At 39.9% G+C, this 16,290-nt stretch overlaps 1 protein-coding gene across 2 annotated transcripts in view; it reads left to right on the forward strand.

The window, feature by feature from the left end:
* The first annotated feature begins 5,920 nt into the window (after positions 1-5,920).
* MARCO (macrophage receptor with collagenous structure) overlaps positions 5,921-16,290 on the forward strand; it is a 41,492-nt gene continuing 31,122 nt past the window's right edge. For both annotated transcript variants that reach the window (XM_017500237.2, XM_017500238.2), the window contains exon 1: positions 5,921-6,147. In XM_017500237.2, coding sequence (XP_017355726.1) covers positions 6,051-6,147 — 97 coding nt within the window. In that variant the 5' untranslated portion in view covers positions 5,921-6,050. The remainder of the gene's footprint in view (positions 6,148-16,290) is intronic.

Consider the following 16,290-nt stretch of genomic DNA (forward strand, 5'->3'; position numbering starts at 1 on the left):
CACATCGTTTTCTCTAGTTACATTCAGTTGCACAGAGGTTTGGATCTAACCAGGGTTGTAGGTTTTGTCAAGTGAGGACAATGAAGCAAAAAAGGGATAAGGGAGTTAAGGATGCGTGCCAGGGGGTGAGTAACCGTAAATGTAAGCTGATTACGTAAGGAAGAGAGGACATGAAGTAGATGATGGGAAGTGGCAGAGTAGCAGAGTAATAGATAAGAAGTCCTAGAGTTAAAAGATTGTTGGAGTTAGTGCTGAAGAAATGAGCTGGAAAGATAGGAGGCATGGCCAGAAAGAGGAAGGAATGAACAATTAGGAAGGAGTTACAGTTACTAAAAATGACAATATTGGGCACGACCCTGCAAACACATGACTAAGGGAGGGTGATTAGCAAGCTTATTGGAAAAGGTAAGGTTCTGTTTTCTTTTCTTACTAGCACAGAGCTTGAAACATAGTAGGCACTCATTACACATCAATTGCATGAATGAATGAGGAATGATGACCACCTCCCCAGCAGCTCTAATTGAATGCCTGGCTTCTCTATTCCATCCATTTGCTCTCGATCCAGGATTGGTCAGGCAAAATGGTTTTAGGTCAAAGTGAATTAGCACGGGCGACCCTTGGTACAACTGTGAAACCTGTGAAGTGTGTATTAGTGGCTCTTGCTTTTCTTTCCATGCATTTTTACCACTCTCCTGTGCAGAGCTTCCAGGGCCTGTGTGCTCCCACTCTCTCCTGTGCCTCCATCTTTTCCAGTCCCTCAAACCTGCTCTGGAAAAGAATGATATTGCTCATTTGCACTTCAGTGTATGTCTCTGCTTCCCCCTAGAGGGAATGTTACTTTTACGTCTCATTTCTAATTGAGGGAATATAAGGTTTGGTTCCCTGTGAAAACATTGCAGGTGTCAGGAAGGCAGGACATGATGTCTCTGCCCTTTATGGTCCCTGAATTGGGAGTGCTGAGTCAGTGGAAGAGTCTCATAAAAGACCAGCTTGCTTCTCTTTTCTTCCCTCTGTTCTCAGAGCAGAGTTTGCAGTCCGGATTTGGCAATACCAGTGTCCCCAGAACCAAGCCGGGTCTGGCTATGTTTTCTCAGGCCCCAATAACGAGAAGCAGACAAACTAGGCAAGAAGGGAATTTATTGCTGTAACCAGAGACTGGGAGAAGGCCAGAGATAATTCCACCAGACAAGCCCAAATTGTTATCATTTTCTTTGTGCTTATATAGGTTGGGGTTATGTGCCTACATGCTGTATAGTATTCACCTAGATATACTGGTAACTAATTTTGTTTCAACTAGAAGGTCAGAGACAAAAAATGCTTGCTAAGTCCAATTGAAAGGGCCCCAGTACCATCAAGGCCTGTCTACTGTGATACCAAAGTGATTACTTCTATGTTATCTCCTTTGCAACTTGGTCTGGAGAGCTGCCTTAGACTCTCCAATGAATCTATTCAAACAGCTGCCTCTGTTACCTTGACTTGTCTCAGATTTTGTCGATCCAAGACAGGTGTTGGCACTAGGAATGTAAGACTGTCTCTATTATTTTGGCTTGCTCTAGGTTAGGGAGAAGCCCATGCAAGGCTCCTACTGACCATGTTTCATTTATAGCTTTGATGTCTGGGCACTGATTTCCCTAGGTTTAACTATTTGCTCAATGTTAAGGCAGCTCTGTGGAAATTTGTCTGTGTAACTGGGGTTCTATGCAGGCCTGTGTGTGTGACTGTCACGCCCACCTGTGTGATTGTCAGGGAGAATTGGCCTGCCACACCAGCTTGTATAAGGACCCTCATCAGGCGAGAGAGGCTGTGGGTGGCCAGTACACAACTGTCACTGGGAGGCTGGCACTGTCACCCTGTCTTTCCAATGGCTCTCAAAAAGACAAACTTCTGTGAGTTGGGTCAATGTCCAACAAGAATGATTCTTTCATCTTTGTCATTTAAATTCTGTTTTAATTAACTTTATTGAGTTTTGATTTACATACCATAAAATGCACATACTTCAAATGTAAAGTTTAGTGACGTTTTAACTAACACTTCAATCAAGATACAGAATACTTTCAACTCCCTAGAAGTTTTCTTTGTGTTCCACTGTGGTGGAGTACAGCTTATTCTCACCCTAGAACCCAATGGCTCTGTTTTCTGACACTTTGAATGAGTTTTGCCTGTATAAATGGAATCATACTATATGTCCTCTTTGAAGGCTAGCATCTTTTGCTCAGCATAATGGATTCTGAGACTCACAGATAGATAGGTCTCATAGATTCCATTGCATAGAAAGGCCGCAATTCATTCACCTGCTGATGGTCATTTGTTTTGTTGATTTTCTTTAATTTTTAAATAATCAACAGTTCTTGAGCTTCGTTAAGTACCAAGAGCTTAGGTAGGCCCGGGCACTTAGAACTGGCAGTAAAAATGAAGTCAATAGATAGAACTTTTAAATATTTCTCTTTTATACATTCTCTTCAGTCCAGGCTGTCCATCCCTTCTGCTGGTGGGTACAGGCAGGTGACCAAGAAGATGTGCGAAGGGGCTTCAGAGTAGCCCTCAAGGCTTGAATCACCTGTCTGCTGTGGGTTGGTTGGTTGGTTTTGTTCACATGTGCTTGCGCCCATGATTTTTATATCATGGATTAATGTGGATGTCCCAGTTTTAAACTGGAGTTGGGTTGCTCAAGGTTCTTCCTGGTGATCTGCCAAATTAGTTCCCACTGACTGAACTAATTTGGAGCCCACTAGTTGATAGGAAATCAGGCTCCATGGAGACCATTAAGAGCAGCCACACTTGCCCCACCACTCCTATGTGATAAAGCATTGGGAGCCACTTGGCCATCACCTCAAAGAATATCAGGACTTGATTGGGCTTTGAGCCCTCTCCAAATGCACATTTAAATACTTCAATCCAATTATATGCATGCTGCTAGACAAATGAAGCCATACCCTGCATTTCTTGGACAACTTGGTCTCCAAAGGCAATCAACCACTTCACCCAGGAAGAAACGGCTGGATCTGTGTTCCTGGAGATAGAAGTGTCTGAGTAACACTTCAGAAGAGACTCTACCATATTTCCTAAATCGTGTGTTTTGTGTATTATAGAAGACTTAAAAGATTTTTAAGGGACTCATTGACAATGCAGGAGTTTCATATTACATGCTTTCTCGATATAAGATGTTAATCTACATATAGCCCTTTTGTTACAAACGTACTTACTTATTATTTTATTTGATCCACACTCCCATTCTACGGGCAAACAGGGCACTCTGGATGTCCCATTTTATAATAGGGATGCTGAAACACAGAGCTAATGAGAGAGCAAATGAGGAGTCATTGTATGTGCAAGGTGGGAATCTGTCTTCCTTTAAAATGTTGGCATTTGGTTCATCACAGAACTTTTGCATTTAATTTGATTTTTTAAAAATATTGCACTAAAATGTTATTTATCTCGATTATCTCATCTTTTGCACTCAAGACTAGTGACTTATTGCTTCATCCTAATCCCCGATTCGCAGATTCTACAGGGTGAATGGATTAGCTTGAATCATATAAGGTATTCATTTATTGCACGTGAAAAATGGATGAATATCAGTCATTTCATATGATTCAACCTAATGGATCTTCCTAGGATGGAGTCGCAAGGCCACGCTGCACAAGTGCCTCATTATACTGCTCAGTGATCCTAAGCCCAGTGCACATTAGAGCTCTTTCTGAAATTTTTATTAAAACCAGAGCCTCAGGCTTGGGATGGTAAACTGGCATGTGTGTTTTCAAAAAGTTTCTCTGCTGTAAACCTCTGGATTGGAACCCCTGGATTAAACTAGAATTAAATCAGGCTATAGAGGCAGAGAGTCTGGATTCAAATTCTGATATAGCTCTTTCTAACCACACAGTTTGAGGCAAGTTGCAAGTTATGAGTGTTGAGCAATGTGTATAAATGTCTAGCACAGCGCCTGGCATAACAGTAAATCCTGGAGACGAATTAATGCTTGTACAAACCATTACTTAGTGTAGAGGTTCAGAGAAGTAAGTCAACCAAGGCCACACAGCAAGTTAATGAAAGAGTTGAATTTGGAACCCAAGTGTCTCTGGCCCCACAGCCAGAGGTGAAGTGACTATGCTTGACATTCACTAAGTGCTTCCTCTAAGAACAGGGGTCCTCAATAATTAGCTCCTGATATTTTCTAATAAGTCCCCTCCCCACACCCATGAGAATCAAAGCTGAGCTGACCAGGCAGAGGCAGAGGCAGAGCAGGGAACGCTGCTACGCTAAGCGAGAAGGTTATTTTGCCTGGGGGATTGACCTCCAGTGGGGAAATCCCCTGTCTCCTCAATTATCTGGCCCTATCTACCTCCCAAACGCTGGCTTGAGCCATCACTTCCTCATTTCCAATTCTCCCCTTTAAATTTTTCTGTGCTAGCTTCTGCTGTTTGTCCTCTGGTACAGCGGCTTCCTGAATGTTGAAATTGTGGGCACCACGGGGGACCTCTGCTTTTCAGACCACTGCTAGGAACTCACTTTCCTGAGTTTCATCCCCTTTCACTTTCTGCCATACCACAGGCCAAAGAAAGTGACTTATCCTGGCTCAGCTTCACCTCCTGTCGCCTGTCTTCCTCACCTCTTACATTCCAAATAGGCCAAAAGTCTATGGCTCCCCTGTCCCGGGCTGTCCCACCTCTGAGATGCTGCACCTGCCCTCCTTCCTCCCTGGAGGGTCCTTGCCTCATGTTGCTCTGGTTCGATCCCCCGTTATTCCTTTAAGCATAGCTCTAATATCTCTTGATTCAGATGACAAAGCTTTTTGTCGTATTTCTGCCCTGTCTCCCCTGCCTCCAGGCACTTCTGTCTTCTCAGGGACATCAACCTTTGCTGCACTTCACAGCAGTTTTTCTGGAATCTAGTTGTAGCCGCATCTGTCTTGCATGCTAGATTGTGAATATCTTTAAGGAAAAAAAAAAAGCCATTTCTTCATCTCCTTGGCACCCAGCAGGCTCACAATGTCTCTAGGGATAATAATAACAACATGACCATAGTGTTTATTACCTAACACTTCCATCCTAGCCACCTTACATTATTTAATTCATTTAAGGCTCACAAAATTAATATCTTCCTTATTTTTACAAAGAGAATAGTGGGATGCTCAAAGCTCAAGTGCTTTGCCCAAGGCCAGACAGCTCCTGTGTGGAAGAGGTGGAATTTGAAGCCAGCTCTTAGTGTCTGGGTCTTAACCACCACGCTATACAGCATTCCTGGTAGACATGCCTGAAAGGAGGGAGAGAGGGAAGTGGTTTCTTTTCTTAAGGAGCTCAGATCTCACTGGGGCCAGGACAAGGACACCTGTACACATGTATGTTTATGTGTACACACACACACAGAGAACATGGGAAAACTACAAGAAAAATTACTAAGTGCTAAATTGTGTGGTTCAGAGCAGTGCTTCTCAAACTTTAATGTATATATAAATTGCCTGGGGATCTAGTTAAGCTGTAGATTTGGAGTCGATCTGATGGGGTGACACCAGAGACTTATTGCTAGAACGAGTGAACTTGCATTTCTAACAAGTTCTCAGATGACACTGGTACTGCTGGTCCATGGACCACACTTTGAGCAGCAAGGATGAACTCTAAAGGCTGAGGTAGGTGAGAGGAGGGAGATTTCACTGTGGGCTGGAGAGGTCCTGGGACAGTGAGCTGAGTCTGCGCCCGTGGCAGGGATTGGTTGGCACTCTCTGAAGCCACCCAGCTTTTGGGTCCCAGGAACCTGGGAGTGAGGGGGTGCTTTCAGAGGCCTGTAACTTGTGCCCCAAAGCTTCCTCAATCCCCCTTAATAAGCAGCGGCACTATACAGGAGATCCACATGTGATTAACACATTTTTGAGAAATGCCCAATCCTGACCATGTCAGGAAACACTCTGAAAATTCAGAAATCAAAACCAAACGGAAGTGCTGCGAGGTTTACAACAAGCTATAGTGGTTCGATGGGAAGGATCTTTCTCCGAGTGGTTCCTCTTGAGGGTGCATTTCTGCTGGCTCCAGGACTTTGGCCATCTATAAAGCTTGGCAATGAGAAATAAGGAAATTCTCAAGGAGGACAAATTCTTGAGTGGGATCCAACAAGCAGCTTTTGACCAAATGGCAATGGAGTCCTTTGAAATCAATGGTAAAGTACTATTCCCCAATAATGGAATTGACCAGAAACGTAGTCTTTCTGCTAGCGAGATACAAAAATAGACAAGTCAATAGAGAGTCTAGGTTTGCCCTATTGATGCATTTTGCACCTAACCCTCACTAGTACGTGTCTGGAGTGCTTCAATTTGGAATTCCTGTAATGCTAATAATAGATGCTGTATCTTTAGCATATAGTCAGATTTTTCTTAGCTTCACTGTTGATTTAGTTATACTTAAATATTTTTCCTTAGATAAATGTCAATGCTTATTAAATGTCTCCTTTTTTGTGAGTGTCTTATTCTGACACACAGATTGGGTGATAAAATGAAAACTCAAAACGGGGGCACTGAAAGGAGACCACAAAACTGAAGCACCACAGCTTTCAAAACACAGCTTCTTTAAAATTCATTAAGGGGATTTCTGTTTTAGCTGATGTGCTGGTCAAGAAACATATTCTGTATTTTGTGTTGGCTGAAATATGCTCATAGTTTCATAATTAGTTTGTCTTGGATTAAATTCAGGTCTGTAATATTCCGTCAATTCTGTTGTCTTTATTTTCTCACTTGGCATTCCACAGGTGATGTATTTTTACAATCTTCTAGAATTTGTAGTATTTGAAATCATGGGTGGGCTTGCATTCTACAAAGGATCTCTGATTTCCTAGTCTATGATATTCTCTTGGGCTCATCTTCCAAGGTGATCAGTCATTCCCACTCCCAGGCTTTCCTGGAAGTTGTCTATGCAGGAACAGTGGTGGCTCTGTCTCCTGGCCAGAGTGTCTTTCTCATCCCACACCCGTCTGTCCAGGTCCCTGTGTGGAATTTTTAGGGATACAAAGATGAAGCATCTGGGGCTCTGCCTCTAGGCATTTGCAGTGTAATAACAGAGAAAGGCATGAGTGCTAATTGCTATAATAATCATTGGCTGTTTGGAAGTTCTCAGAATGCAGTATTCTGGATACGTAACTGTTTAAGAGACTGAAGATGTTCAAGCAAAGTCAGCTGATCAAACATACTGAGCACCTATTTCCAGCAGATCACTGCACTCAGCACTGAGGAAACAGGCTTGAATAAACGTGGCCTCTGGCAGGAGGGAACAGTGTGAGCCGCCCATTAACTGACCATTTCCATGTTGTGACTGAGATTTCGAGGGATGGATCTAACTTGGTGTGGGGCCCTGGAGGGAAAAGCTGACACCTCTTTAAAGTTTAAACAATAAAGAGGGTCCATTAGAGAAAGAAGTTAGTGCCTAAGACAGGGGTGGATGCCACATGTTTGTATTGTATTCACAAGAAATATTCAGAGGAATATAAATAACTCCATGCTGGTTCGCCCGAAACTGGGTGGGAAAGACCAGTGGGTACTGAGGCTGGAACCAAAAAATTTGACTTCATCCTGAGGTCAGTGGGGAAGCAGGAAGGGGCTGATGTGGGGCTGAACGGCACTAATGTGCATGTAAGGTTGCTCTTGGTCCTACATGGGGATGGCTGGAGAGAGAAGCTGAAGGCAGAGAGGAGCTTGGCAACAGGAGGTGATGAGGAGCAGTGGATGGAAGGCAGGAAAAGAGGGAATGCTCTGGAGAAACGCTAGAAATCAAATCAATTTAACTGCAATGGCAGGACAGGGCTGGGGAGGAAGACACAAGAGTTAAGGGTGAACCCCAGATTTCTGACCTGAGTTGTATGTGTCATCAACTAAAAATGTAACCAAGCCAGTGCAGGACTGCTTGAGCCCAGGCGTTTGAGACCGACCTGGGAAACTTAGTGAGACCCTATCTCCACCAACAAATAATAAAAAATTTAAAAGTATCTTACCAAAAAAAAAAACTACTTTAATTTGGATGAAACATTTTCTTAAATGCATTTACAACATTCTGCCTTTTAATACAAAGACCGTGAAAAACATAAAATTTTCTAGAAGAGTGCCATTATGCAGGATAATCACTGTTAGGCTTTGTAGCAGTGACCCCTCAGGGCTGGCTCCCGGCATCTTACTTATTTTTTGTCTGCTGAAGTTTTATTTATTTAGGCAATATATATCTATTTTCTTTGAAAATACATTATCTTAAACTTCCCACATATCGTTCACCAAAAACAGCACTGGAAAACATTTGCAATGTCATTTTCCTCATTTATATTTCTCTATTGTTGTTAGTATTGAAATATAAAATGCTGTTTTTCCCTGATGATAAAATATTAAACTATTTTTTTTTATTACCCAAGGATACTGGACTAGGAAAGTTTTAACCACACACTGAAGAAAATTTTATAAGTGAGTTTGAGAAACTTTTGGAATATAAACTTTATTTTTTCTAAAATCAATCTAAAAAAATGATGAGGAGTGTAAATTTCACAGTACACCCTCTACAAGCACAGTGCACTTTGCCTCCCTCTTTCCCACCATCACCTCCAGCCTCCCTCATTAGAGCAAGCCTCTTTCATTCCATTATCTGCATTAGAATTAAGGTACTCTTTCTTTTCTTTCTTATTCTAGCTTTTCAGAAGTGTAATTAATAATACAAACTGTATATATTTATTATGCACACGTGATGATTTGATGTATGTATCCACTGACAAATGACCACCACAAAGACTGCTTCAGTTTCCTGAAGGGATTTAACAAAGGGTTGGCTTCTGTGACCCTCGGGGTCCCGCAGAATCCCAGGTCTCCCCTCAGAGCCATACAACTGCTGTTTTGCACCATCATCCACCTCAACAATGGAACATTTGGGCTTAAACAAGAGAATTTACCTGTTGAGAATATCTTTCTGGGTTGTGTCTGTTTCTACCTTTTTGAACATTACCAACCTGTGTGTGGCTTTAGGCTTCCTGTCACACTTTTGGCCTGTCTGGTTTCTCAAGAAGGACTTCTGTTACCACACAGCCAAGCACATGTTAGGCCATGCAATGTGATCTGTTGGGACCTCTTTTTTTTCCTTTTTCTTTTTTGAGATTGAATCTTACTCTATCACCCAGGCTGGAGTGCAGTGGCACAATCTCAGCTCACTGCAACCTCCATCTCCCAGGTTCAAGTGATTCTCCTGCCTCAGTCTCCCTAGTAGCTGGGATTACAGATGTCTGCCACCATGCCCAGCTAATTTTTATATTTTTAGTAGAGATGGGGTTTCACCATGTTGGCCAAGCTAGTGTTCAACTCCTGACCTCAAATGATCCACCCACCTCAGCCTCTCAAAGTGTTGAAATTACAAGCATGAGTCACAGCACCTGTCAGGACCTCTTACCCCAACTTCTCAACTACTTCAGGCTTCCTGTCTTCCTTCATGATAGTCTTTCCACTAACTTCATTCTTCTCTTCTTGAGACAGAATATTGAAACAAAATACACATAGAAAAGTTAAGGTTGTTTGTTTTAATTAACGCTAACCATTGTCTCTCAGTAGTGAGTCTAATCCTCCCTTTCTTCCTTCCCTGAAGATACTCCAGAGTGACCTTTAACAAACTGAAACCCTCAAGTCTGTTCAGGCTCAGTCTTGCTGACATGACTGCTATTATTGCATGTCGTTGTCATGACTTTGCTCTTCATCATCCTCATATTTCTCAACATCTTTTAAACATCTGGCTTTACCATAGAGTTTTGTCTTAACTTTTTGTTGTGAAATAGTTATAGACTCAGAGAAAGTTGCAAAAAACGTTCAGAGAAGCCTTTCTAACCCCTGACTCACTCTCCCTCAGTGGTAATATCTTACATTGCATCAGTACAATAGCACAACCAGAAAATTGATATTGGTGCAGCCCACAGAGCTTATTCATTAGTTTTCCATGCACTCATCTGTGTGTATGAATATAGTTCTACCAATTCTATGCTAAATAACCCACATATTTCTCCCTCCCCCACCAGCAATCATCAACCCCTGGCAACCACTAATCAGTTTCCCATCTCTATAATTTTTCCATTGTTGGAATGTTACATAAAGAAATTACACAATATGTGACTGCTTTAAGATTGATTTTTTTTTTTTCACATAGTGTAATTCCTTTGAAACTCATCTGTCCATAGCTGGCTCTTCTTGCTGAATAGCATTCCATAATATGAATGTATCACAGATTGTTTAAACATTCAGTCAAAGAAGGACATTTAGGCTGTTTCCAGTTTGGGGGGCTATTACGAATAAAGTTGCCATGACCATTTCTGTAAATGCTTTTGTGTGAGTTTAAGTTCTCATTTCTCCAGAGTAAATGCCCTAGAGTGCAATTGCTGGATTCTAAGTGTATGCTTGGTTTTACAAGAAGCAGTCACTATATTTTCCAATGTGACTATACCATTTTACATTGCCAGCAGCAGTGTACAACTGATCCAGTATTCTCTAACCTTGCCAGCATTTGACATTATCACTATTTTTTTAATGTAGACATCCTCATAGGTATATAGTGATATTTCATTGTAGATTTAATTTACATTTTCCTAATGCCTGATGATGGTGCTATCTTCTGATGTGCTTAGTTACCATTTGTATAACCTCTTCAGTAAAATGTCTCTTTGTGTCTTTTGCCCATGTTTAATTGGATCTTTTTTTTTTTACTGTTCGGTTTTAAGAATTCTTTATATATTCTATATATAAGTCCTTTGGCAGATATGCAATTTGCAAATATCTTCTCCCAGTCTGTAGCTTGTGTTATGTTCATATCAATGTCTTTTACAGCCCCAAATATTTTAGTTCTGATAAGGTCTAACCTAACAATTTTTCCATCTATGGATTGTGCTTTTGGTGTCGTCTAAGAACTCTTTACCTAGTAGCCCTTGGTGCTAAAGATTTTCTCCTATGTCTTATTCTAAAATGTTTATAGTTTTACCTGTTACGGTTAAGTTCATGCTCTATTTCATTTTTATTTTTATATTTTAGAGACAGGGTCCCCCTATGTTGCCCAGGTTGGAGTGTGCAGTGGCTATTCACAGTGTGGTCATAGTGCATTACAGCTTCAAACTCATGGGCTCATGTGATCCTCCTACTTCAGCCTCCCAAGTAGCTGAGATTACAGGCTCACACTACCATGCCCAGCCTGTGATCCATTTTGAATTGATTTTTGTATATGATATAAGGTTTAGGCCACGGTTTTCATTTGTTTCATTTTGTTGACCATGAATATATAGCCATTCCAGCACCATTTGTTGAAAGGCTGTCCTTTCCCTATTGAATTGTTTTGACATCTTTGTCAAAAACAACTCGGGCAAATTTGTGTGCATCTCATTCTGCCTTCTTTATTCTACTCCATTGATCTGTATGACTATCCCTCCACCAATACCACAGTATTTTGATTACTATAGTTATATTGCAAGCCTTAATATCAGGTAGACTTATTCCTCAAATTTTAGTCTTCTTTTCAAAATTCCTTTAGCTATTCTAGGGATTTTGCCTTTCCATATAAATTTAAGTGTCAGCTTGCCTATACTTACAAAAAAAACTTGCTGAAATTTTAATAGAAATTGTGTTACAGCTATACATAAATGTAGAGAGAACTGACATCTTTATTATATGCAGACTTACAAACTATGCATGTCTCTCCATTTACTTAGGTCTTTGATTCGTTTAACTAAATTTTTTTTTAATTTAGCATACAGATCTTGTACATATGTCATTAGATTTATATCTAAATATTTCATTTTCTTTGGTGTAATTGTCAATTCTATTATGCTTTTAATTTAGTTTCTATTTATTGTTAGTATATAGAAATGTTGTTGATTTTTATGTGTTGACATTGTGTCTTACAACTTTGTGAATTTATTTATTCATTGTAAAAGTGTTTTGGAGGCAGTGGGGAATCATGATGGATGGGAAGCATGACTAGTTTTCAGCTCTGGACAGAGCAGCATGCAGAGGCTTACATTGTGAATTTTAGCTCCATATTGACTTCAAGAACAAACCAGCAATCCTGAGAGGATCCACAGATCCTCTGAAGGAAGCGAACCACTCCAGTAGGACCCAGTAGACAACCCGAATACTGTGAGTGCCCTAGCCATGGAAGTGGGAAAGGGAGACCCTTGTCTCCCGAACACACACCCACACTGGAGAAGCTGAAGGTGTGTTTGCAGGAGAAGTTTCCGACTTTACCTGAAGCTGAATAAAGTTAGAGAGATGAGCTAAGTGAAATACAGGGGTAGGAGCAGCAACAGAAAATCCCCGGAAGCTTGCTGGATCCCCAAGCAGCCCCTTCCTGCCTAACACCACAGGGATCCACAGGTGGATGGCCAGAGGAGCAGGGGATAAAACTCCACAGGGAGAAGGAGTTCTCTAGCATCCTGGCAACAATTCAGGGGAAGGTGTGAATTCAGCTTGCAGGCTTCACAGGCAGAGGAAGAATGAAAACTCTTTTCTTTTGCAGCTGGGAGGTAGAAAGCCTCAGGAAACTTTTCAGGCCTATCTCACCCTCTGCCTGGAAACAGACTTGGAGCTGTTGGGAGTGGGGGGCACGATGGGAGACAGACCCTTTGGTTTGTGTGGGAGCTGATGGTCCTTCCCTACTACCCTGGTAGCAGAAGACAAAGGACACAAGATCTTGGGAGTTCTAGGACCCCGCCCACCACCAGTTTCCCACCACACTACTACAGCTGATGTTTTCTAGAAAGCGCCACCTCCTAGCAGGCCAGCCAGCACAAAAATAGAGCACTAAACCACCAAATCTAAGGACCCTCATGGAGTCCACAGCACATCCACCACCTTCACTGGAACAGTATCCAGGGCTGAGAGACCCATAAACAGTTCACATCACAGGTGTTTGTGCAGACAACCCCCAATACCAGCCCAGAGCTGGGCAGACTCACTGAGTGGCTAGACCCAGAAGAGAGACAAAAATTACTGCAGTTCAACTCACGGGAAGCCACATCCACAGGAAAAGGGAGAGAATATTACATCAAGGGAAGACCCATGGGATAAACATTCTAAACAACAACCTTCAGCCCTAGGCTTCCCTCTGACAGAACCTACCCAAATGAGAAGAAATCAGAAAACCAACCCTGGTAATATGACAAAACAAGGTTCAGCAACACCCCGCCCCCCGAAATCACACTATGGATCCAAGCCAAGAATAAATCCCCAATTTCCCCAAAAAAGAATTCGGGAGGTTAGGTAGTAAGCTAATCAGGGAGGGACCAGAGAAAGGTGAAGCCCAATGCAAGGAAAACCAAAAAATAATACACGAGTGAAAAGAGAAATATTCAAGGAAATAGATAGCTCAAAGAAAAAACAACAAAAAATTCAGGAAACTTTGGACACACTTTTAGAAATGTGAAATGCTCTGGAAAGTCTCAGCAATAGAATTGAACAAGTAGAAGAAAGAAGCTCAGAGCTCAAAGACAAGGTCTTTGAATTAATCCAACAAAGAAAAAATAATAAGAAAATATGAACAAGCTCTCCAAGAAGTCTGAGATTATGTTAAACAACCAAACTGAAGAATAATCAGTGTTCCTGAGGAAGAAGACAATTCTAAAAGCTTAGAAGACATACTTGGGGGAATAATCAAGGAAAACTTCCCCAGCCTTGCTAGAGACATAGACACGGAAGTATAAGAAGCACAAAGAATGCCTGGGAAATTAATCACAAAAAGATCTTCTCCTAGACACCTTGTCATTAGGTTATCCAAAGTTAAGATGAAGGAAAGAGTCATAAGAACTGTGAGACAGAAGCACCAGGTAACCTATGAAGTAAAAGCTATCAGATTAACAGCAGATGTCTCAGCAGAAACCCTACAACTAGAAGGGATTGGGGCCCTATCTTCTGCCTCTTCAAACAAAACAATTGTCAGCCAAGAATTTTTTATCCAGCAAAACTAAGCATTATATATTAAGGAAAGACACAGTCATTTTCAAACAAATGCTGAGACAATTCACCATTACCAAGCCACCATTATAAGAACTGCTAAAAGGAGCTCTAAATCTTGAAACAAATCCTGGAAACACATCAAAATAGAACCTCTTTAAAGCATAAATCACACAGGACCTATAAAACAAAAATACAAGTTAAAAAGCCAAAAAAAAACTAAACAAAAAAACACAAAGTATGCAGACAACAAAGAGCATGATGAATGCAATGATACCTCACATTTCAATACTAACATTGAATGTAAATGGCCTAAATGTTCCACTTAAAAGATACAGAACTGCAGAATGGACTATCTTTGGTTTTTATATTAGGGTCATTCTGACCTCATAAAATGAGTTAGAAAGTGTTTATTTCTCTTCTATAAGAGGTTGTATAAAATTGGTGCTAATTCTTCTTTAAATGTTTATTAGGATGTGCTGGTTAAACTATCTGGGCCTGAATATTTCGTTTCTTGGAGGTTTTAAATTAAAATTTAGATTTATTTAATGATTATAGATATTCAGATTATCTATTTCACCCTGACTGAGTTTTGGTAGTTTGTGGCTTTTCAGAAACTGGCCCATTTCCTTTAAATTGAGCATAAAGTTAATAATAGTATTTTCTTATTTTCTTTTAATGGCTCCAAGATCTGCAGTAATAGCACCTGTTACATTTCTGATATTGGCTATCTGCGTCTTCTTTCATTTTTGTTTTTGTCAGTCTTGCTGGAGGTTTGTCAATTTTATTGATTTTGTTCAAAGAGCTAGCACTTGTTTCATTGATTTTTCTCTGTCTTCTTATTTTAAATTTTATTTATTTATATTCTTATTTTTATTATTTCCTTTTACTAGGTGATTAGGATTTATTTTGCTCTTTTCTATTTTCTTAAGGAAGAAACTTAGTGTGTTGATTGGAGGCCTTTTTTATTTATAAGCAGTTTGTGCTATAATTTTTCTGTTCAGAGCTGCTTTTGTTTCTATCCCATAAATTTTAAAATGTTGTATTTTCATTTCCATTCATATTTATTTTTAAATTTTTTGAGACTTTCTTAATGATCCATGCACCATATAGAAGTACTTTTTTAAATGTTCCAAATGTGTGGAGATTTTTCTGTTGCCTATCCGTTGTTGATTTTTACTTTCATTGTATTATTGGTAAATAGCATATTCTGTATAATTTAATTGTTTCATTTTGTTGAAATTTGTTTTATGACTTAGATATGGTCGATTTTGGTGAATATTCCATGTGTCTTTGAAAATGATGTACATTCTGCTGTTGCTACCTGGAGTATTCTATGTGTTCATTAGATACTATCAATCAGTCATGGTAGTGTTTAGTTCTTCTGTAACTTTGCAGAGTTACCATCAATTTCTGAAAGTGGGTGTTAAAGTCCCAATTATAATTATTATTGTCTATTTTCATTTTCAGTTAAATTAGTTTTTGCTTCATGTATTTTGAAGTTCTGTTGTTTTGATTTCTTATTTATAGCACATAGTTGGATTAAGTTTTTAATATAGTTTGACAATACCTGTCCTCTATTTAGACCATTTATACTGAAAGTAATTATTGATATGTCAAGGCCTAAATTGGCCATCTTATCGTTTTTGCTTTTTCTTTGTTTTCCATTCATGTATTTCTCTTTTCTTGCCTTCCTGTGGATTATCTGAACAATTTTTAGAATTGCATTTTGATTTATTTATAGTGTTTTTGATTGAATAGTTTTCTTAATGGTTTCTCTATGTTTTGCAATATATATGCAGAACTTATCACAACCTGAGTATTGCAATATGTATACAGATCATATCAACGTTTTACCAATTTGACTCAAATGTAGAAATCTTACTTTCATTTATGTCTTTTAGCCTTCTCCACTTTTTAAATATAATTGTTGCTATTTTCATTCCATTCACTGAACACCACATCAGGCAGTATAATTTTTGTGTTAAAATCAAACGTGATTTTTAAAACTCATGAGAAGGATGGTGTAGTATATATCCCTATTTTTACTTGTTTTATCAGTCTCTGTCTTTTTTGAAATTCTAGTCTACTATATCATTTCCTTTCTATTTGGGGGACTTCCTCCACTCATTCTTTAAAGTTAGTTCTGCCAGGAAAATATTCTTTTCATTTCTCTTCCTCTGAGAGTGTCTTTATTTCTTGTCCAATCCTGAAGTGTATTTTTATTGGCAGTTGAATTCCTGGTTGACAATTCTTTTCTTTCAGCCACAAAATAAGCTGCGCCACTTACATCTGGTCTCCATAGTTTCCAGTGAGAAATTTTCTGTCATTCAAATGGTATTCCTGACCAGGTGCAGTGGCTCACT

The sequence above is a fragment of the Cebus imitator genome, unplaced genomic scaffold, assembly GCF_001604975.1.
Source record: "Cebus imitator isolate Cc_AM_T3 unplaced genomic scaffold, Cebus_imitator-1.0 Scaffold264, whole genome shotgun sequence".
In the NCBI taxonomy this organism is placed as follows: Eukaryota; Metazoa; Chordata; class Mammalia; order Primates; family Cebidae; genus Cebus; species Cebus imitator.